This window comes from Ascaphus truei, chromosome 8 (genome assembly GCF_040206685.1).
Source record: "Ascaphus truei isolate aAscTru1 chromosome 8, aAscTru1.hap1, whole genome shotgun sequence".
NCBI lineage: Eukaryota > Metazoa > Chordata > Amphibia > Anura > Ascaphidae > Ascaphus > Ascaphus truei.
In genome coordinates this window covers 80496-104738 of record NC_134490.1, presented here as the reverse complement: position 1 = coordinate 104738, position 24243 = coordinate 80496, and the positions used below count along the sequence as shown (strand labels likewise).

Here is a 24243-nt window from a genome sequence, read left to right as displayed (position 1 = left end):
ACTCTGTCCTTACCCAGGTATTGCTGCCAGACTATACATACACAGTACAGGTACTCTGTCCTTACCCAGGTATTGCTGCCAGACTATATATACACAGTACAGGTACTCTGTCCTTACCCAGGTATTGCTGCCAGGCTACACATACACAGTACAGGTACTCTGTCCTTACCCATGTATTGCTGCAGGCTATACATACACAGTACAGGTACTCTGTCCTTACCCAGGTATTGCTGCCAGACTATATATACACAGTACAGATACTCTGTCCTTACCCAGGTATTGCTGCCAGACCATACATACACAGTACAGGTACCCTGTCCTTACCCAGGTATTGCTGCCAGGCTACACATACACAGTACAGGTACTCTGTCCTTACCCAGGTATTGCTGCCAGACTTTATATACACAGTACAGGTACTCTGTCCTTACCCAGGTATTGCTGCCAGACTATATATACACAGTACAGGTACTCTGTCCTTACCCAGGTATTGTTGCCAGGCTATACATACACAGTACAGGTACTCTGTCCTTACCCAGGTATTGTTGCCAGGCTATACAAACACAGTACAGGTACTCTGTCCTTACCCAGGTATTGTTGCCAGGCTATACATACACAGTACAGGTACTCTGTCCTTACCCAGGTATTGTTGCCAGGCTATACATACACAGTACAGGTACTCTGTCCTTACCCAGGTATTGCTGCCAGACCATACATACACAGTACAGGTACTCTGTCCTTACCCAGGTATTGCTGCCAGACTATACATACACAGTACAGGTACTCTGTCCTTACCCAGGTATTGCTGCCAGACTATACATACACAGTACAGGTACTCTGTCCTTACCCAGGTATTGTTGCCAGACCATACATACACAGTACAGGTACTCTGTCCTTACCCAGGTATTGTTGCCAGGCCATACATACACAGTACAGGTACTCTGTCCTTACCCAGGTATTGCTGCCAGGCTACACATACACAGTACAGGTACTCTGTCCTTACCTGGGTATTGCTGCCAGACTATATATACACAGTACAGGTACTCTGTCCTTAACCAGGTATTGTTGCCAGGCTATACATACACAGTACAGGTACACTGTCCTTACCCGGGTATTGCTGCCAGGCTTCACATACACAGTACAGGTACTCTGTCCATACCCAGGTATTGCTGCCAGACTATACATACACAGTACAGGTACTCTGTCCTTACCCAGGTATTGCTGCCAGACTATACATACACAGTACAGGTACTCTGTCCTTACCCAGGTATTGCTGCCAGACTATACATACACAGTACAGGTACTCTGTCCTTACCCAGGTATTGCTGCCAGACTATATATACACAGTACAGGTACTCTGTCCTTACCCAGGTATTGCTGCCAGGCTACACATACACAGTACAGGTACTCTGTCCTTACCCATGTATTGCTGCAGGCTATACATACACAGTACAGGTACTCTGTCCTTACCCAGGTATTGCTGCCAGACTATATATACACAGTACAGATACTCTGTCCTTACCCAGGTATTGCTGCAGGCTATATATACTGTACACAGTACAGATACTCTGTCCTTACCCAGGTATTGCTGCCAGACTATATATACACAGTACACGTACTCTGTCCTTACCCAGGTATTGCTGCCAGACTATATATACACAGTACAGGTACTCTGTCCTTACCCAGGTATTGTTGCCAGGCCATACATACACAGTACAGGTACTCTGTCCATACCCAGGTATTGTTGCCAGTCTATACATACACATTACAGGTACTCTGTCCTTACCCAGGTATTGCTGCCAGACCATACATACACAGTACAGGTACTCTGTCCTTACCCGGGTATTGCTGCCAGGCTACACATACACAGTACAGGTACTCTGTCCTTACCCAGGTATTGCTGCCAGACTTTATATACACAGTACAGGTACTCTGTCCTTACCCAGGTATTGCTGCCAGACTTTATATACACAGTACAGGTACTCTGTCCTTACCCAGGTATTGCTGCCAGACTTTATATACACAGTACAGGTACTCTGTCCTTACCCAGGTATTGCTGCCAGACTATATATACACAGTACAGGTACTCTGTCCTTACCCAGGTATTGTTGCCAGGCCATACATACACAGTACAGGTACTCTGTCCATACCCAGGTATTGTTGCCAGTCTATACATACACATTACAGGTACTCTGTCCTTACCCAGGTATTGCTGCCAGACCATACATACACAGTACAGGTACTCTGTCCTTACCCGGGTATTGCTGCCAGACTATATATACACAGTACAGGTACTCTGTCCTTACCCAGGTATTGCTGCCAGGCTACACATACACAGTACAGGTACTCTGTCCTTACCCATGTATTGCTGCCAGGCTACACATACACAGTACAGGTACTCTGTCCTTACCCAGGTATTGCTGCCAGGCTACACATACACAGTACAGGTACTCTGTCCTTACCCAGGAATTGCTGCCAGGCTACACATACACAGTACAGGTACTCTGTCCTTACCCAGGTATTGCTGCCAGACTATATATACACAGTACAGATACTCTGTCCTTACCCAGGTATTGTTGCCAGGCTATACATACACAGTACAGGTACTCTGTCCTTACCCAGGTATTGCTGCCAGACTTTAGATACACAGTACAGGTACTCTGTCCTTACCCAGGTATTGCTGCCAGACTTTATATACACAGTACAGGTACTCTGTCCTTACCCATGTATTGCTGCCAGGCTATACATACACAGTACAGGTACTCTGTCCTTACCCAGGTATTGCTGCCAGACCATACATACACAGTACAGGTACTCTGTCCTTACCCAGGTATTGCTGCCAGACTTTATATACACAGTACAGGTACTCTGTCCTTACCCAGGTATTGTTGCCAGGCTATACATACACAGTACAGGTACTCTGTCCTTACCCAGGTATTGCTGCCAGACCATACATACACAGTACAGGTACTCTGTCCTTACCCGGGTATTGCTGCCAGGCTACACATACACAGTACAGGTACTCTGTCCTTACCCAGGTATTGCTGCCAGACTTTATATACACAGTACAGGTACTCTGTCCTTACCCAGGTATTGCTGCCAGGCTACACATACACAGTACAGGTACTCTGTCCTTACCCAGGTATTGTTGCCAGGCTATACATACACAGTACAGGTACTCTGTCCTTACCCAGGTATTGCTGCCAGACCATACATACACAGTACAGGTACTCTGTCCTTACCCAGGTATTGCTGCCAGACTATACATACACAGTACAGGTACTCTGTCCTTACCCAGGTATTGCTGCCAGACTATACATACACAGTACAGGTACTCTGTCCTTACCCAGGTATTGTTGCCAGACCATACATACACAGTACAGGTACTCTGTCCTTACCCAGGTATTGTTGCCAGGCCATACATACACAGTACAGGTACTCTGTCCTTACCCAGGTATTGCTGCCAGGCTACACATACACAGTACAGGTACTCTGTCCTTACCTGGGTATTGCTGCCAGACTATATATACACAGTACAGGTACTCTGTCCTTAACCAGGTATTGTTGCCAGGCTATACATACACAGTACAGGTACACTGTCCTTACCCGGGTATTGCTGCCAGGCTTCACATACACAGTACAGGTACTCTGTCCATACCCAGGTATTGCTGCCAGACTATACATACACAGTACAGGTACTCTGTCCTTACCCAGGTATTGCTGCCAGACTATACATACACAGTACAGGTACTCTGTCCTTACCCAGGTATTGCTGCCAGACTATACATACACAGTACAGGTACTCTGTCCTTACCCAGGTATTGCTGCCAGACTATATATACACAGTACAGATACTCTGTCCTTACCCAGGTATTGCTGCCAGACTATATATACACAGTACACGTACTCTGTCCTTACCCATGTATTGCTGCAGGCTATACATACACAGTACAGGTACTCTGTCCTTACCCAGGTATTGCTGCCAGACTATATATACACAGTACAGATACTCTGTCCTTACCCAGGTATTGTTGCCAGTCTATACATACACATTACAGGTACTCTGTCCTTACCCAGGTATTGCTGCCAGACCATACATACACAGTACAGGTACTCTGTCCTTACCCGGGTATTGTTGCCAGGCCATACATACACAGTACAGGTACTCTGTCCATACCCAGGTATTGTTGCCAGTCTATACATACACATTACAGGTACTCTGTCCTTACCCAGGTATTGCTGCCAGACCATACATACACAGTACAGGTACTCTGTCCTTACCCGGGTATTGCTGCCAGGCTACACATACACAGTACAGGTACTCTGTCCTTACCCAGGTATTGCTGCCAGACTTTATATACACAGTACAGGTACTCTGTCCTTACCCAGGTATTGCTGCCAGACTTTATATACACAGTACAGGTACTCTGTCCTTACCCAGGTATTGCTGCCAGACTTTATATACACAGTACAGGTACTCTGTCCTTACCCAGGTATTGCTGCCAGACTATATATACACAGTACAGGTACTCTGTCCTTACCCAGGTATTGTTGCCAGGCCATACATACACAGTACAGGTACTCTGTCCATACCCAGGTATTGTTGCCAGTCTATACATACACATTACAGGTACTCTGTCCTTACCCAGGTATTGCTGCCAGACCATACATACACAGTACAGGTACTCTGTCCTTACCCGGGTATTGCTGCCAGACTATATATACACAGTACAGGTACTCTGTCCTTACCCAGGTATTGCTGCCAGGCTACACATACACAGTACAGGTACTCTGTCCTTACCCATGTATTGCTGCCAGGCTACACATACACAGTACAGGTACTCTGTCCTTACCCAGGTATTGCTGCCAGGCTACACATACACAGTACAGGTACTCTGTCCTTACCCAGGAATTGCTGCCAGGCTACACATACACAGTACAGGTACGCTGTCCTTACCCAGGTATTGCTGCCAGACTATATATACACAGTACAGATACTCTGTCCTTACCCAGGTATTGTTGCCAGGCTATACATACACAGTACAGGTACTCTGTCCTTACCCAGGTATTGCTGCCAGACTTTATATACACAGTACAGGTACTCTGTCCTTACCCATGTATTGCTGCCAGGCTATACATACACAGTACAGGTACTCTGTCCTTACCCAGGTATTGCTGCCAGACCATACATACACAGTACAGGTACTCTGTCCTTACCCAGGTATTGCTGCCAGACTTTATATACACAGTACAGGTACTCTGTCCTTACCCAGGTATTGTTGCCAGGCTATACATACACAGTACAGGTACTCTGTCCTTACCCAGGTATTGCTGCCAGACCATACATACACAGTACAGGTACTCTGTCCTTACCCGGGTATTGCTGCCAGGCTACACATACACAGTACAGGTACTCTGTCCTTACCCAGGTATTGCTGCCAGACTTTATATACACAGTACAGGTACTCTGTCCTTACCCAGGTATTGCTGCCAGGCTACACATACACAGTACAGGTACTCTGTCCTTACCCAGGTATTGTTGCCAGGCTATACATACACAGTACAGGTACTCTGTCCTTAACCAGGTATTGTTGCCAGGCTATACATACACAGTACAGGTACTCTGTCCTTACCCAGGTATTGTTGCCAGGCTATACATACACAGTACAGGTACTCTGTCCTTACCCAGGTATTGTTGCCAGGCTATACATACACAGTACAGGTACTCTGTCCTTACCCAGGTATTGTTGCCAGGCTATACATACACAGTACAGGTACTCTGTCCTTACCCAGGTATTGTTGCCAGGCTATACATACACAGTACAGGTACTCTGTCCTTACCCAGGTATTGTTGCCAGGCTATACATACACAGTACAGGTACTCTGTCCTTACCCAGGTATTGCTGCCAGGCAATACATACACAGTACAGGTACTCTGTCCTTACCCAGGTATTGTTGCCAGGCTATACATACACAGTACAGGTACTCTGTCCTTACCCAGGTATTGCTGCCAGGCTTTTGATGCCGTCTCCTCCCACAGGGGGGTGACCTGAGATATTTGCCCCTCCCCCTGTTTGACGGACAGGTCCATCTTGTAATGTTCTTCCAGCGCCGGGCGCCTGTGATCCATCAGCTGCTCCCAGACTGTCTGCACGGCCTGCAGGACCTGAGTGTGCACTGGAGAGGGGGCAGCGGGGCGTGAGTGTGTGCACGGCGAGCGCAAGTGTGTGCATCGTGAGGGTGTGCATCGCGTGCGTGAGTGTGTGCAAGGCGAGTGAGAGTGTGTGCAGCGTGAGCATGAGTGTGTGCAAGGCGAGCGTGAGTGTGTGCAAGGCGAGCGTGAGTGTGTGCAAGGCAAACGTGAGTGTGTTCAAGGCAAGCGTGAGTGTGTGCAAGGCAAGTGTGAGTGTGCAAGGTGAGCGTGAGCAAGGCGAGCAAGTCGAGTGTGAGTGTGTGCAAGTCGAGCGTGAGTCTGTGCAAGGTGAGTGCGTGCAAGGCGAGCGTGAGGGTGTGCAAGGTGAGCGTGAGCAAGGCGAGCGTGAGGGTGTGCAAGGTGAGCGTTTGTGCAAGGCGAGCGTGTGTGTGCAAGGTGAGCGTGAGGAAGGCGAGCGTGAGCAAGGCGAGTGTGAGTGTGTGCAAGGCGAGCGTGAGTGTGAGCAGGGTGAGCGTGAGTGTGAGCAAGGTGAGCGTGAGTGTGTACAAGGTGAGCGTGAATGTGTACAAGGTGAGTGTGTGCACGGTGAGCGTGAGTGTGCACAAGGTGAGTGTGAGTGTGCACGGTGAGCGTGAATGTGTATGGCATGAGTGTTAGGGAGTGTGACAGCAGCACTAGTTTTGCTTGGGGATGGCGTGTGATGTTTGTGCAAAATGAGGACGAGTGGGTGATATGAGTGTGACAGAAGTGCGAGTGTGTACGGCAGAAGAACTATTTTGCCTGTGGTTAGGAAGACTGACAAGACATTAAATAAAGATTGTAAAACCTCCCAAAGCTTGTGTTTACCATGGAAATGTTCAAAGTTAAATATATATTTTTGACATGCCACGGACTTTAACTCCCTTCTGTTCTAGGAAGGACGACTGACCCAGTAATATGTTTCCATTGTGAGCTCACTCTGTGTCACTTTGTGTCAGTTAGCGCGAGTGTTGGAAATCTCCCCCTGAGCGTGGCAGGTGCCCCCCCCCCCCCCCCCGGGGAGCGGGTACGTACAGCTGTATGGTCACACATACCCTCGTGCAGGGCAGGGCCCCCTGCTTCTCTCGCCTCCTCCTCCTCCTCGGAGAGGAAGATCACCTGCCAGGAGCTTCTCCGGGACTTGGCTTTCACCCCGAAACCCTCCGGGTAACTGAGCGCGGGGCGGAGAGAGCGGTCACTTACACATTCATAGCATGCTGCCACCTGTCTGCCATTGTGCTGCCGCATGGTGATAGAGGGGACACTGGCGGGCGTGGGACACCTTATCTGTCACCCTGCAGTGGGGTGGGCCACAGGTCACCTTTCTCTATGTCATAGGTGTCACCACTTGGGGAGACCGCCTGCACCCCATGTTACTGTGCCACAATACAGAGTGACACAGAATTTCTCTGTGTCACATTGTCACCCTGAAGTGGGAGGGACATATTGATGGGCCACGGACCCCTTCTTATGTGGTTGGAGGGACGATAGAGACCCCTCGTCACCCCAATCTTCCTATCTATTGTGGCACAGGCACGATGGGGAATAAGCCTGTCCTGTCTGTCACAGTATCACCGAGTAGTGACCAGGACACGTCTTGTGTCTTTGTGTCCCTGTGTGACCCTGCAGCTAGAAGGACAGAGGGCGGCCCCCCGTCCCCCCCCCCCATGCCGGCCCCCTGTGCCCCCCCCCCCCGTCCCCCAATGGGACAGATACCTCCCAGAGTAGTGACCAGGACACGTCTTGTGTCTTTGTGTCCCTGTGTGACCCTGCAGTTGGAAGGACAGAGGGCGGCCCCCCGTTCCCCCCCCCCCCCCGTTCCCCCCCTCCATGCCGGCCCCCGTGCCCCCCCCCCCCCCCGTGCCCCAATGGCACAGATACCTCCCCGAGTGGATCTGGAACAGGCAGTGCATGAGACAGGCCGTGAAGCTGAGGCTGGAGTTGTAGGTGGAGAAGACGACGTCCCAGTGCGAGAGGAGCAGTGCGAGCACACCGCAGGACACTGAGCCGTCCCGGGAGGGACTGGCGGGACATGGACAGGGAGTGCAGGACGCTGCGATTCAGGCAGCTGTATAACATGTTGAAAAGACTGTCTCTGTTGCACGGAGCTGCACTGTGTGTCACCTGCAGAGAGAGGCCGAAAAGGAGAGATGCTGAGATGGGGAGAGGAGGAAAAGATGCATAGGAAGAGGAGGGAGGGACAGGGAGAGAGAAAGAGAGAAAGAGAAGAGAGATAGAGAAGAGAGAGGAAGAGAAAGAGAAAATAGAGAGAAGAGAGAAAGAGTGAGAGAGAGAAAGAGTGAGACAGAGAGAGAGAGAAAGAGAGAGAGAGAGAGAAAAAGAGGGAAAAAATAGAGAAAAAGAGAGAGAGAGAGAATAGAGAGAGAAAGAAACAAGGGGAGAAAAAATAAATTAAAAAGTGGGAGAAGTTAAATAACGTAAAAAAGCGGGAGAGTGAAAGAGAAGGAGAGGAAGAGAACGTGAGATATACAGTAACGTGGAAAGTAGAGAAATATATCAGAAAGGAGAGGGAGAGAGGGGGAGAGGGAGAGAGAGGGGGAGAGGGAGGAAGAGTGGGGGAGAGAGAGGGGGAGAGAGAGAGGGGGGAGAGAGAGGGGGGGGGAGAGAGAGAGAGAGGGAGAGGAGGTTTGGGGTCCTACAGCTGTAATTTGCTTGATGAAGAAGAGCAGGATCTCACAGGGGTCCGACAGAAAGACCCCACTGTGCAGCTTCTCCAGCAGCTTCTGGCTAAAGTACGACAGGTTCGCAATGGCCGTCACCCCCAAAATCTCTGCTGCAGCATCGCAGGCCCCTAAATCCCAAACAAGAGAGAGATCAGGGTGTGTGGGGGCGCGAGGACCCCCCCGTATCCCAAACAAGAGAGAGATCAGGGTGTGTGGGGGAGCGAGGACCCCCCCGTATCCCAAACAAGAGAGAGATCAGGGTGTGTGGGGGTGCGAGGACCCAACGTATCCCAAACAAGAGAGAGATCAGGGTGTGTGGGGGTGCGAGGACCCCCCCGTATCACAAACAAGAGAGAGATCAGGGTGTGTGGGGGCGCGAGGACCCCCCCCGTATCCCAAACAAGAGAGAGATCAGGATGTGTGGGGGCGCGAGGACCCCCCCGTATCCCAAACAAGAGAGAGATCAGGGTGTGTGGGAGCACGAGGACCCCCCCGTATCCCAAACAAGAGAGAGATCAGGGTGTGTGGGGGCGCGAGGACCCCCGCGAATCCCAAACAAGAGAGAGATCAGGGTGTGTGGGGGAGCGAGGACCCCCCCGTATCCATAACAAGAGACAGAAATCAGGGTGTGTGGGGGCGCGAGGACCCCCCCGTATCCAAACAAGAGAGAGATCAGGGTGTGTGGGGGTGCGAGGACCCCCCCGTATCCCAAACAAGAGAGAGATCAGGGTGTGTGGGAGCACGAGGACCCCCCCGTATCCCAAACAAGAGAGAGATCAGGGTGTGTGGGGGCGCGAGGACCCCCGCGTATCCCAAACAAGAGAGAGATCAGGGTGTGTGGGGGAGCGAGGACCCCCCCGTATCCATAACAAGAGACAGAAATCAGGGTGTGTGGGGGCGCGAGGACCCCCCCGTATCCCAAACAAGAGAGAGATCAGGGTGTGTGGGGGTGCGAGGACCCCCCCGTATCCCAAACAAGAGAGAGATCAGGGTGTGTGGGGGTGCGAGGACCCCCCCGTATCCCAAACAAGAGAGAGATCAGGGTGTGTGGGGGCGCGAGGACCCCCCGTATCCCAAAGAAGAGAGAGATCAGGGTGTGTGGGGGCGAGAGGACCCCCGTATCCAAAACAAGAGAGAGATCAGGGTGTGTGGGGGCGCGAGGACCCCCCGTATCCCAAACAAGAGAGAGATCAGGATGTGTGGGGGCGCGAGGACCCCCCTTATCCCAAACAAGAGAGAGATCAGGGTGTGTGGGGGCGCGAGGACCCCCCCGTATCCCAAACAAGAGAGAGAGATCAGGATGTGTGGGGGCGCGAGGACCCCCCGTATCCCAAACAAGAGAGAGATCAGGGTGTGTGGGGGAGCGAGGACCCCCCGTATCCCAAACAAGAGAGAGATCAGGGTGTGTGGGGGCGCGAGGACCCCCCCGTATCCCAAACAAGAGAGAGATCAGGGTGTGTGGGGGCGCGAGGACCCCCCCGTATCCCAAACAAGAGAGAGATCAGGGTGTGTGGGGGCGCGAGGACCCCCCCGTATCCCAAACATGAGAGATCAAGGTGTGTGGGGGCGTGAGGACCCCCCCGTATCCCAAACAAGAGAGAGATCAGGATGTGTGGGGGCGCGAGGACCCCCCCGTATCCCAAACAAGAGAGAGATCAGGGTGTCTGGGGGCACGAGGACCCCCCCGTATCCCAAACAAGAGAGAGATCAGGGTGTGTGGGGGCGCGAGGGACCCCCCCCGTATCCCAAACAAGAGAGAGAGATCAGGGTGTGTGGGGGGCGCGAGGACCCCCCCGTATATCAAACAAGAGAGAGAGATCAGGGTGTGTGGGGGCGCGAGGACCCCCCCGTATCCCAAACAAGAGAGAGAGATCAGGGTGTGTGGGGGAGCGAGGACCCCCCCGTATCCCAAACAAGAGAGAGATCAGGGTGTATGGGGGCGCGAGGACCCCCCCGTATCCCAAACAAGAGAGAGATCAGGGTGTGTGGGGGCGCGAGGACCCCCCCCGTATCCCAAATAAGAGAGAAATCAGGGTGTGTGGGGGCGCGAGGACCCCCCCGTATCCCAAACAAGAGAGAGATCATGGTGTGTGGGGGCGCGAGGACCCCCCCCCGTATCCCAAACAAGAGAGAGAGATCAGGGTGTGTGGGGGCGCGAGGACCCCCCCGTATCCCAAACAAGAGAGAGAGATCAGGGTGTGTGGGGGCGCGAGGACCCCCCCGTATCCCAAACAAGAGAGAGAGATCAGGGTGTGTGGGGGAGCGAGGACCCCCCCCGTATCCCAAACAAGAGAGAGATCAGGGTGTGTGGGGGCGCGAGGACCCCCCCGTATCCCAAACAAGAGAGAGATCAGGGTGTGTGGGGGCGTGAGGACCCCCCCGTATCCCAAACAAGAGAGAGATCAGGGTGTGTGGGGGCGCGAGGAACCCCCCGTATCCCAAACAAGAGAGAGATCAGGGTGTGTGGGGGCGCGAGGACCCCCCCGTATCCCAAACAAGAGAGAGATCAGGGTGTGTGGGGGAGCGAGGACCCCCCCGTATCCCAAACAAGAGAGAGATCAGGGTGTGTGGGGGCGCGAGGACCCCCCCGTATCCTAAACAAGAGAGAGATCAGGGTGTGTGGGGGCGCGAGGACCCCCCGTATCCCAAACAAGAGAGAGATCAGGGTGTGTGGGGGCGCGAGGACACCCCGTATCCCAAACAAGAGAGAGATCAGGGTGTGTGGGGGTGCGAGGACCCCCCCGTATCCCAAACAAGAGAGAGATCAGGGTGTGTGGGGGCGCGAGGACCCCCCCGTATCCCAAACAAGAGAGAGAGAGATCAGGGTGTGTGGGGGCGCGAGGACCCCCCCGTATCCAAAACAAGAGAGAGAGATCAGGGTGTGTGGGGGAGCGAGGACCCCCCCCGTATCCCAAACAAGAGAGAGATCAGGGTGTGTGGGGGCGCGAGGACCCCCCCGTATCCCAAACAAGAGAGAGATCAGGGTGTGTGGGGGCGTGAGGACCCCCCCGTATCCCAAACAAGAGAGAGATCAGGGTGTGTGGGGGCGCGAGGAACCCCCCGTATCCCAAACAAGAGAGAGATCAGGGTGTGTGGGGGCGCGAGGACCCCCCCGTATCCCAAACAAGAGAGAGATCAGGGTGTGTGGGGGAGCGAGGACCCCCCCGTATCCCAAACAAGAGAGAGATCAGGGTGTGTGGGGGCGCAAGGACCCCCCCGTATCCTAAACAAGAGAGAGATCAGGGTGTGTGGGGGCGCGAGGACCCCCCGTATCCCAAACAAGAGAGAGATCAGGGTGTGTGGGGGCGCGAGGACACCCCGTATCCCAAACAAGAGAGAGATCAGGGTGTGTGGGGGTGCGAGGACCCCCCCGTATCCCAAACAAGATAGAGATCAGGGTGTGTGGGGGCGCGAGGACCCCCCCGTATCCCAAACAAGAGAGAGAGAGATCAGGGTGTGTGGGGGCGCGAGGACCCCCCCGTATCCAAAACAAGAGAGAGATCAGGATGTGTGGGGGCGCGAGGACCCCCCCGTATCCCAAACAAGAGAGAGATCAGAATGTGTGTGGGGGCGCGAGGACCCCCCCGTATCCCAAACAAGAGAGAGAGAGAGATCAGGGTGTGTGGGGGCGCGAGGACCCCCCCGTATCCCAAACAAGAGAGAGAGATCAGGGTGTGTGGGGGAGCGAGGACCCCCCGTATCCCAAACACGAGAGATATCAGGGTGTGTGGGGGAGCGAGGACCCCCCCGTATCCCAAACAAGAGAGAGAGAGATCAGGGTGTGTGGGGGCGCGAGGACCCCCCGGTATCCCAAACAAGAGAGAGATCAGGATGTGTGGGGGCGCGAGGACCCCCCCGTATCCCAAACAAGAGAGAGATCAGGGTGTGTGGGGGCGCGAGGACCCCCCCGTATCCCAAACAAGAGAGAGAGAGATCAGGGTGTGTGGGGGCGCGAGGACCCCCCCGTATCCCAAACAAGAGAGAGAGAGGTCAGGGTGTGTGGGGGCGCGAGGACCACCCCGTATCCCAAACAAGAGAGAGATCAGGGTGTGTGGGGGAGCGAGGACCCCCAGTATCCCAAACAAGAGAGAGAGATCAGGATGTGTGGGGGCGCAAGGACCCCCCCGTATCCCAAACAAGAGAGAGATCAGGGTGTGTGGGGGCGGGAGGACCCCCCATATCCCAAACAAGAGAGAGATCAGGGTGTGTGGGGGCGCGAGGACCCCCCGTATCCCAAACAAGAGAGAGATCAGGGTGTGTGGGGGCGGGAGGACCCCCCCGTATCCCAAACAAGAGAGAGATCAGGGTGTGTGGGGGCGCGAGGACCCCCCCGTATCCCAAACAAGAGAGAGATCAGGGTGTGTGGGGGCGCGAGGACCCCCCCGTATCCCAAACAAGAGAGAGATCAGGGTGTGTGGGGGCGCGAGGACCCCCCCGTATCCCAAACAAGAGAGAGATCAGGGTGTGTGGGGGCGCGAGAACCCCCCGTATCCCAAACAAGAGAGAGATCAGGGTGGTGGGGGCGCGAGGACCCCCCCGTATCCCAAACAAGAGAGAGAGATCAGGGTGTGTGGGGGCGCGAGGACCCCCCCGTATCACAAAGATGAGAGATCAGGGTGTGTGGGGGCGCGAGGACCCCTCCGTATCCCAAACAAGAGAGAGATCAGGATGTGTGGGGGCGCGAGGACCCCCCCGTATCCCAAACAAGAGAGAGATCAGGGTGTGTGGGGGAGCGAGGACCCCCCCGTATCCCAAACAAGAGAGAGATCAGGGTGAGTGGGGGCACGAGGACCCCCCCGTATCCCAAACAAGAGAGAGATCAGGATGTGTGGGGGCGCGAGGACCCCCCCGTATCCCAAACAACAGAGAGAGATCAGGGTGTGTGGGGGCGCGAGGACCCCCCCGTATCCCAAACAAGAGAGAGAGATCAGGGTGTGTGGGGGAGCGAGGACCCCCCCGTATCCCAAACAAGAGAGAGATCAGGGTGTGTGGGGGCGCGAGGACCCCCCCGTATCCCAAACAAGAGAGAGAGATCAGGGTGTGTGGGGGAGCGAGGACCCCCCCGTATCCCAAACAAGAGAGAGATCAGGGTGTGTGGGGGAGCGAGGACCCCCCCGTATCCCAAACAAGAGAGAGATCAGGGTGTGTGGGGGAGCGAGGACCCCCCCGTATCCCAAACAAGAGAGAGATCAGGGTGTGTGGGAGCGCGAGGACCCCCCCCCGTATCCCAAACAAGAGAGAGATCAGGGTGTGTGGGGGAGCGAGGACCCCCCCGTATCCCAAACAAGAGAGAGATCAGGGTGTGTGGGGGAGCGAGGACCCCCCCCCCCGTATCCCAAACAAGAGAGAGATCAGGGTGTGTGGGGGAGCGAGGACCCCCCGTATCCCAAACAAGAGAGAGATCAGGGTGTGTGGGGGCGCGAGGACCCCCCCGTATCCCAAACAAGAGAGAGATCAGGGTGTGTGGGGGCGCGAGGACCCCCCCCGTATCCCAAACAAGAGAGAGATCAGGGTGTGTGGGGGAGCGAGGACCCCCCCGTATCCCAAACAAGAGAGAGATCAGGGTGTGTGGGGGCGCGAGGATCCCCCCGTATCCCAAACAAGAGAGAGATCAGGGTGTGTGGGGGAGGGAGGACCCCCCCGTATCCCAAACAAGAGAGAGATCAGGGTGTGTGGGGGCGCGAGGACCCCCCCCACCGTATCCCAAACAAGAGAGAGATCAGGGTGTGTGGGGGCGGGAGGACCCCCCCATATCCCAAACAAGAGAGAGATCAGGGTGTGTGGGGGCGCGAGGACCCCCCCGTATCCCAAACAAGAGAGAGATCAGGGTGTGTGGGGGAGCGAGGACCCCCCGTATCCCAAACAAGAGAGAGATCAGGATGTGTGGGGGCGCGAGGACCCCCCCGTATCCCAAACAAGAGAGAGATCAGGGTGTGTGGGGGCGCGAGGACCCCCCCGTATCCCAAACAAGAGAGAGATCAGGGTGTGTGGGGGCGCGAGGACCCCCCCGTATCCCAAACAAGAGAGAGATCAGGGTGTGTGGGGGAGCGAGGACCCCCCCGTATCCCAAACAAGAGAGAGATCAGGGTGTGTGGGGGCGCGAGGCCCCCCCCCCCGTATCCCAAACAAGAGAGAGATCAGGGTGTGTGGGGGCGGGAGGAACCCCCCATATCCCAAACAAGAGAGAGATCAGGGTGTGTGGGGGCGCGAGGACCCCCCCGTATCCCAAACAAGAGAGAGATCAGGGTGTGTGGGGGAGCGAGGACCCCCCGTATCCCAAACAAGAGAGAGATCAGGATGTGTGGGGGCGCGAGGACCCCCCCGTATCCCAAACAAGAGAGAGATCAGGGTGTGTGGGGGCGCGAGGACCCCCCCGTATCCCAAACAAGAGAGAGATCAGGATGTGTGGGGGAGCGAGTACACCCCGAATCCCAAACAAGAGAGAGATCAGGATGTGTGGGGGAGCGAGTACACCCCGTATCCCAAACAAGAGAGAGAGAGATCAGGGTGTGTGGGGGAGTGAGGACCCCCCGTATCCCAAACAAGAGAGAGAGATCAGGGTGTGTGGGGGAGCGAGTACACCCCGTATCCCAAACAAGAGAGAGAGATCAGGGTGTGTGGGGGAACGAGGACCCTCCCGTATCCCAAACAAGAGAGAGATCAGGGTGTGTGGGGGAGCGAGGACTCCCCCGTATCCCAAACAAGAGAGAGATCAGGGTGTGTGGGGGCGCGAGGACCCCCCCGTATCCCAAACAAGAGAGAGATCAGGGTGTGTGGGGGAGCGAGGACTCCCCCGTATCCCAAACAAGAGAGAGATCAGGGTGTGTGGGGGCGCGAGGACCCCCCCGTATCCCAAACAAGAGAGAGATCAGGGTGTGTGGGGGCGCGAGGACCCCCCGTATCCAAAACAAGAGAGAGATCAGGATGTGTGGGGGCGCGAGGACCCCCCCGTAACCCAAACAAGAGAGAGATCAGGGTGTGTGGGGGACGGAGGACCCCCCCGTATACCAAACAAGAGAGAGATCAGGATGTGTGGGGGCGGGAGGACCCCCCGTATCCCAAACAAGAGAGAGATCAGGGTGTGTGGGGGAGCGAGGACTCCCCCGTATCCCAAACAAGAGAGAGATCAGGGTGTGTGGGGGCGCGAGGACCCCCCCCGTATCCCAAACAAGAGAGAGATCAGGGTGTGTGGGGGCGGGAGCACCCCCCCGTATCCCAAACAAGAGAGAGATCAGGGTGTGTGGGGGAGCGAGGACCCCCCCGTATCCCAAACAAGAGAGAGATCAGGGTGTGTGGGGGAGCGAGGACCCCCCGTATCCCAAACAAGAGAGAGAGATCAGGATGTGTGGGGGAGCGAGGACCCCCCCGTATCCCAAACAAGAGAGAGATCAGGGTGTGTGGGGGCGCGAGGACCCCCCGTATCCCAAACAAGAGAGATATCAGGGTGTGTGGGGGAGCGAGGACCCCCCCGTATCCCAAACAAGAGAGAGATCAGGGTGTGTGGGGGCGCGAGGACCCCCCCCGTATCCCAAACAAGAGAGAGATCAGGGTGTGTGGGGGCGGGAGGACCCCCCCGTATCCCAAACAAGAGAGAGATCAGGGTGTGTGGGGGCGCGAGGACCCCCCGTATCCCAAACAAGAGAGAGATCAGGGTGTGTGTGGGCGCGAGGACCCCCCCGTAGCCCAAACAAGAGAGAGATCAGGGTGTGTGGGGGAGCGAGGACCCCCCCATATCCCAAACAAGAGAGAGATCAGGGTGTGTGGGGGAGCGAGGACCCCCCCGTATCCCAAACAAGAGAGAGATCAGGGTGTGTGGGGGCGCGAGGACCCCCCCGTATCCCAAACAAGAGAGAGAGAGAGATCAGGGTGTGTGGGGGCACGAGGACCCCCCCCGTATCCCAAACAAGAGAGAGATCAGGATGTGTGGGGGCGCGAGGACCCCCCCGTATCCCAAACAAGAGAGAGATCAGGGTGTGTGGGGGCGCGAGGACCCCCCCGTATCCCAAACAAGAGAGAGAGAGATCAGGGTGTGTGGGGGCGCGAGGACCCCCCCGTATCCAAAACAAGAGAGAGATCAGGATGTGTGGGGGCGCGAGGACCCCCCCCGTATCCCAAACAAGAGAGAGAGAGAGATCAGGGTGTGTGGGGGCGCGAGGACCCCCCCGTATCCCAAACAAGAGAGAGAGATCAGGGTGTGTGGGGGAGCGAGGACCCCCCCGTATCCCAAACAAGAGAGAGAGAGATCAGGGTGTGTGGGGGCGCGAGGACCCCCCGGTATCCCAAACAAGAGAGAGATCAGGATGTGTGGGGGCGCGAAGACCCCCCCGTATCCCAAACAAGAGAGAGATCAGGGTGTGTGGGGGCGCGAGGACCCCCCCGTATCCCAAACAAGAGAGAGAGAGATCAGGGTGTGTGGGGGCGCGAGGACCCCCTGTATCCCAAACAAGAGAGAGAGAGATCAGGGTGTGTGGGGGCGCGAGGACCCCCCGTATCCCAAACAAGAGAGAGAGAGATCAGGGTGTGTGGGGGCGCGAGACCCCCCCGTATCCCAAACAAGAGAGAGAGAGATCAGGGTGTGTGGGGGCGGGAGGACCCCCCGTATCCCAAACAAGAGAGAGATCAGGGTGTGTGGGGGCGCGAGGACCCCCCCGTATCCCAAACAAGAGAGAGATCAGGGTGTGTGGGGGAGCGAGGACCCCCCGTATCCCAAACAAGAGAGATCAGGGTGTGTGGGGGAGCGAGGACCCCCCGTATCCCAAACAAGAGAGAGAGATCAGGATGTGTGGGGGCGCAAGGACCCCCCCGTATCCCAAACAAGAGAGAGATCAGGGTGTGTGGGGGCGGGAGGACCCCCCGTATCCCAAACAAGAGAGAGATCAGGGTGTGTGGGGGCGCGAGGACCCCCAGTATCCCAAACAAGAGAGAGATCAGGGTGTGTGGGGGCGGGAGGACCCCCCCGTATCCCAAACAAGAGAGAGATCAGGGTGTGTGGGGGCGCGAGGACCCCCCCGTATCCCAAACAAGAGAGAGATCAGGGTGTGTGGGGGCGCGAGGACCCCCCCGTATCCCAAACAAGAGAGAGATCAGGGTGTGTTGGGGCGCGAGGACCCCCCCGTATCCCAAACAAGAGAGAGATCAGAGTGTGTGGGGGCGCGAGAACCCCCCGTATCCCAAACAAGAGAGAGATCAGGGTGGTGGGGGCGCGAGGACCCCCCCGTATCCCAAACAAGAGAGAGAGATCAGGGTGTGTGGGGGCGCGAGGACCCCCCCGTATCACAAAGATGAGAGATCAGGGTGTGTGGGGGCGCGAGGACCCCCCCGTATCCCAAACAAGAGAGAGATCAGGATGTGTGGGGGCGCGAGGACCCCTCCGTATCCCAAACAAGAGAGAGATCAGGATGTGTGGGGGCGCGAGGACCCCCCCGTATCCCAAACAAGAGAGAGATCAGGGTGTGTGGGGGAGCGAGGACCCCCCCGTATCCCAAACAAGAGAGAGATCAGGGTGAGTGGGGGCGCAAGGACCCCCCCGTATCCCAAACAAGAGAGAGATCAGGATGTGTGGGGGCGCGAGGACCCCCCCGTATCCCAAACAACAGAGAGAGATCAGGGTGTGTGGGGGCGCGAGGACCCCCCCGTATCCCAAACAAGAGAGAAAGATCAGGGTGTGTGGGGGAGCGAGGACCCCCCCGTATCCCAAACAAGAGAGAGATCAGGGTGTGTGGGGGAGCGAGGACCCCCCCGTATCCCAAACAAGAGAGAGATCAGGGTGTGTGGGGGCGGGAGGACCCCCCGTATCCCAAACAAGAGAGAGATCAGTGTGTGTGGGGGCGCGAGGACCCCCCCCCCCGTATCCCAAACAAGAGAGAGAGATCAGGGTGTATGGGGGCGCGAGGACCCCCCCGTATCTCAAAGAAGAGAGAGATCAGGGTGTGTGGGGGCGCGAGGACCCCCCCATATCCCAAACAAGAGAGAGATCAGGGTGTGTGGGAGCGAGGACCCCCCCGTATCCCAAACAAGAGAGAGATCAGGATGGGTGGGGGCGCGAGGACCCCCCCGTATCCCAAACAAGAGAGAGATCAGGGTGTGTGGGGGCGCGAGGACCCCCCCGTATCCCAAATAAGAGAGAGAGATCAGGGTGTGTGGGGGCGCGAGGACCCCCCCGGATCCCAAACAAGAGAGAGATCAGGGTGTGTGGGGGCGCGAGGACCCCCCGTATCACAAACAAGAGAGACAGATCAGGATGTGTGGGGGAGCGAGGACCCCCCGTATCCCAAACAAGAGAGAGATCAGTGTGTGTGGGGGCGCGAGGACCCCCCCGTATCCCAAACAAGAGAGAGATCAGGGTGTGTGGGGGAGCGAGGACCCCCCCCGTATCCCAAACAAGAGAGAGATCAGGGTGTGTGGGGGAGCGAGGACCCCCCGTATCCCAAACAAGAGAGAGATCAGGGTGTGTGGGGGCACGAGGACCCCCCCGTATCCCAAACAAGAGAGAGATCAGGGTGTGTGGGGGCGCGAGGACCCCCCCGTATCCCAAACAAGAGAGAGATCAGGGTGTGTGGGGGAGCGAGGACCCCCCCGTATCCCAAACAAGAGAGAGATCAGGGTGTGTGGGGGCGCGAGGACCCCCCCGTATCCCAAACAAGAGAAAGATCAGGGTGTGTGGGGGAGGGAGGACCCCCCCGTATCCCAAACAAGAGAGAGATCAGGGTGTGTGGGGGCGTGAGGACCCCCCCCCCCCCGTATCCCAAACAAGAGAGAGATCAGGGTGTGTGGGGGCGGGAGGACCCCCCCATATCCCAAACAAGAGAGAGATCAGGGTGTGTGGGGGCGCGAGGACCCCCCGTATCCCAAACAAGAGAGAGATCAGGGTGTGTGGGGGAGCGAGGACCCCCCGTATCCCAAACAAGAGAGAGATCAGGATGTGTGGGGGCACGAGGACCCCCCCGTATCCCAAACAAGAGAGAGATCAGGGTGTGTGGGGGCGCGAGGACCCCCCCGTATCCCAAACAAGAGAGAGATCAGGGTGTGTGGGGGAGCGAGGACCCCCCCGTATCCCAAACAAGAGAGAGATCAGGGTGTGTGGGGGCGCGAGGACCCCCCCGTATCCCAAACAAGAGAGAGATCAGGGTGTGTGGGGGAGGGAGGACCCCCCCGTATCCCAAACAAGAGAGAGATCAGGGTGTGTGGGGGCACGAGGACCCCCCCCCCGTATCCCAAACAAGAGAGAGATCAGGGTGTGTGGGGGCGGGAGGACCCCCCCATATCCCAAACAAGAGAGAGATCAGGGTGTGTGGGGGCACGAGGACCCCCCCGTATCCCAAACAAGAGAGAGATCAGGATGTGTGGGGGCGGGAGGACCCCCCGTATCCCAAACAAGAGAGAGATCAGGGTGTGTGGGGGAGCGAGGACTCCCCCGTATCCCAAACAAGAGAGAGATCAGGGTGTGTGGGGGCGCGAGGACCCCCCCGTATCCCAAACAAGAGAGAGATCAGGGTGTGTGGGGGCGGGAGCACCCCCCCGTATCCCAAACAAGAGAGAGATCAGGGTGTGTGGGGGAGCGAGGACCCCCCCGTATCCCAAACAAGAGAGAGATCAGGGTGTGTGGGGGAGCGAGGACCCCCCGTATCCCAAACAAGAGAGAGAGATCAGGATGTGTGGGGGAGCGAGGACCCCCCCGTATCCCAAACAAGAGAGAGATCAGGGTGTGTGGGGGCGCGAGGACCCCCCCGTATCCCAAACAAGAGAGTTATCAGGGTGTGTGGGGGAGCGAGGACCCCCCCGTATCCCAAACAAGAGAGAGATCAGGGTGTGTGGGGGCGCGAGGACCCCCCCGTATCCCAAACAAGAGAGAGATCAGGGTGTGTGGGGGCGGGAGGACCCCCCCGTATCCCAAACAAGAGAGAGATCAGGGTGTGTGGGGGCGCGAGGACCCCCCGTATCCCAAACAAGAGAGAGATCAGGGTGTGTGTGGGCGCGAGGACCCCCCCGTAGCCCAAACAAGAGAGAGATCAGGGTGTGTGGGGGAGCGAGGACCCCCCCATATCCCAAACAAGAGAGAGATCAGGGTGTGTGGGGGAGCGAGGACCCCCCCGTATCCCAAACAAGAGAGAGATCAGGGTGTGTGGGGGCGCGAGGACCCCCCCGTATCCCAAACAAGAGAGAGAGAGAGATCAGGGTGTGTGGGGGCATGAGGACCCCCCCGTATCCCAAACAAGAGAGAGATCAGGATGTGTGGGGGCGCGAGGACCCCCCCGTATCCCAAACAAGAGAGAGAGAGATCAGGGTGTGTGGGGGCGCGAGGACCCCCCCGTATCCCAAACAAGAGAGAGATCAGGGTGTGTGGGGGCACGAGGACCCCCCAGTATCCCAAACAAGAGAGAGATCAGGATGTGTGGGGGCGCGAGGACCCCCCCGTATCCCAAACAAGAGAGAGATCAGGGTGTGTGGGGGCGCGAGGACCCCCCGTATCCCAAACAAGAGAGAGAGAGATCAGGGTGTGTGGGGGCACGAGGACCCCCCCGTATCCCAAACAAGAGAGAGATCAGGGTGTGTGGGGGCACGAGGACCCCCCCGTATCCCAAACAAGAGAGAGATCAGGATGTGTGGGGGCGCGAGGACCCCCCCGTATCCCAAACAAGAGAGAGAGAGATCAGGGTGTGTGGGGGCGCGAGGACACCCCCGTATCCAAAACAAGAGAGAGATCAGGATGTGTGGGGGCGCGAGGACCCCCCCGTATCCCAAACAAGAGAGAGAGAGAGATCAGGGTGTGTGGGGGCGCGAGGACCCCCCCGTATCCCAAACAAGAGAGAGAGATCAGGGTGTGTGGGGGAGCGAGGACCCCCCCGTATCCCAAACAAGAGAGAGAGAGATCAGGGTGTGTGGGGGCGCGAGGACCCCCCGGTATCCCAAACAAGAGAGAGATCAGGATGTGTGGGGGCGCGAAGACCCCCCCGTATCCCAAACAAGAGAGAGATCAGGGTGTGTGGGGGCGCGAGGACCCCCCCGTATCCCAAACAAGAGAGAGAGATCAGGGTGTGTGGGGGCGCGAGGACCCCCCGTATCCCAAACAAGAGAGAGAGAGATCAGGGTGTGTGGGGGCGCGAGGACCCCCCCGTATCCCAAACAAGAGAGAGAGAGATCAGGGTGTGTGGGGGCGGGAGGACCCCCCGTATCCCAAACAAGAGAGAGATCAGGGTGTGTGGGGGCGCGAGGACCCCCCGTATCCCAAACAAGAGAGAGATCAGGGTGTGTGGGGGAGCGTGGGGGAGCGAGGACCCCCCGTATCCCAAACAAGAGAGAGAGATCAGGATGTGTGGGGGCGCAAGGACCCCCCCGTATCCCAAACAAGAGAGAGATCAGGGTGTGTGGGGGAGCGAGGACCCCCCGTATCCCAAACAAGAGAGAGATCAGGGTGTGTGGGGGAGCGAGGACCCCCCGTATCCCAAACAAGAGAGAGAGATCAGGATGTGTGGGGGCGCAAGGACCCCCCCGTATCCCAAACAAGAGAGAGATCAGGGTGTGTGGGGGTGGGAGGACCCCCCCGTATCCCAAACAAGAGAGAGATCAGGGTGTGTGGGGGCGCGAGGACCCCCAGTATCCCAAACAAGAGAGAGATCAGGGTGTGTGGGGGCGGGAGGACCCCCCCGTATCCCAAACAAGAGAGAGATCAGGGTGTGTGGGGGCGCGAGGACCCCCCCGTATCCCAAACAAGAGAGAGATCAGGGTGTGTGGGGGCGCGAGGACCCCCCCGTATCCCAAACAAGAGAGAGATCAGGGTGTGTGGGGGCGCGAGGACCCCCCCGTATCCCAAACAAGAGAGAGATCAGAGTGTGTGGGGGCGCGAGAACCCCCCGTATCCCAAACAAGAGAGAGATCAGGGTGGTGGGGGCGCGAGGACCCCCCCGTATCCCAAACAAGAGAGAGAGATCAGGGTGTGTGGGGGCGCGAGGACCCCCCCGTATCACAAAGATGAGAGATCAGGGTGTGTGGGGGCGCGAGGACCCCTCCGTATCCCAAACAAGAGAGAGATCAGGATGTGTGGGGGCGCGAGGACCCCCCCGTATCCCAAACAAGAGAGAGATCAGGGTGTGTGGGGGAGCGAGGACCCCCCCGTATCCCAAACAAGAGAGAGATCAGGGTGAGTGGGGGCGCAAGGACCCCCCCGTATCCCAAACAAGAGAGAGATCAGGATGTGTGGGGGCGCGAGGACCCCCCCGTATCCCAAACAACAGAGAGAGATCAGGGTGTGTGGGGGCGCGAGGACCCCCCCGTATCCCAAACAAGAGAGAGAGATCAGGGTGTGTGGGGGAGCGAGGACCCCCCCGTATCCCAAACAAGAGAGAGATCAGGGTGTGTGGGGGAGCGAGGACCCCCCCGTATCCCAAACAAGAGAGAGATCAGGGTGTGTGGGGGCGGGAGGACCCCCCGTATCCCAAACAAGAGAGAGATCAGTGTGTGTGGGGGCGCGAGGACCCCCCCCCCCCGTATCCCAAACAAGAGAGAGATCAGGGTGTGTGGGGGAGCGTGGGGGAGCGAGGACCCCCCGTATCCCAAACAAGAGAGAGAGATCAGGATGTGTGGGGGCGCAAGGACCCCCCCGTATCCCAAACAAGAGAGAGATCAGGGTGTGTGGGGGAGCGAGGACCCCCCGTATCCCAAACAAGAGAGAGATCAGGGTGTGTGGGGGAGCGAGGACCCCCCGTATCCCAAACAAGAGAGAGAGATCAGGATGTGTGGGGGCGCAAGGACCCCCCCGTATCCCAAACAAGAGAGAGATCAGGGTGTGTGGGGGTGGGAGGACCCCCCCGTATCCCAAACAAGAGAGAGATCAGGGTGTGTGGGGGCGCGAGGACCCCCAGTATCCCAAACAAGAGAGAGATCAGGGTGTGTGGGGGCGGGAGGACCCCCCCGTATCCCAAACAAGAGAGAGATCAGGGTGTGTGGGGGCGCGAGGACCCCCCCGTATCCCAAACAAGAGAGAGATCAGGGTGTGTGGGGGCGCGAGGACCCCCCCGTATCCCAAACAAGAGAGAGATCAGGGTGTGTGGGGGCGCGAGGACCCCCCCGTATCCCAAACAAGAGAGAGATCAGAGTGTGTGGGGGCGCGAGAACCCCCCGTATCCCAAACAAGAGAGAGATCAGGGTGGTGGGGGCGCGAGGACCCCCCCGTATCCCAAACAAGAGAGAGAGATCAGGGTGTGTGGGGGCGCGAGGACCCCCCCGTATCACAAAGATGAGAGATCAGGGTGTGTGGGGGCGCGAGGACCCCTCCGTATCCCAAACAAGAGAGAGATCAGGATGTGTGGGGGCGCGAGGACCCCCCCGTATCCCAAACAAGAGAGAGATCAGGGTGTGTGGGGGAGCGAGGACCCCCCCGTATCCCAAACAAGA

At 57.2% G+C, this 24243-nt stretch overlaps 1 protein-coding gene across 1 annotated transcript in view; it reads right to left on the bottom strand.

Annotated features, from left to right (window-relative positions):
* Positions 1–24243, bottom strand: part of LOC142501008 (WD repeat- and FYVE domain-containing protein 4-like) — a gene marked incomplete at its 5' end in the record, with an annotated part of 138053 nt that overhangs the window by 35040 nt on the left and 78770 nt on the right. The window contains 4 exons of the mRNA XM_075610248.1: positions 5995–6174; positions 7225–7340; positions 8051–8293; positions 8830–8981. Coding sequence (XP_075466363.1) covers positions 5995–6174; positions 7225–7340; positions 8051–8293; positions 8830–8981 — 691 coding nt within the window. The remainder of the gene's footprint in view (positions 1–5994; positions 6175–7224; positions 7341–8050; positions 8294–8829; positions 8982–24243) is intronic.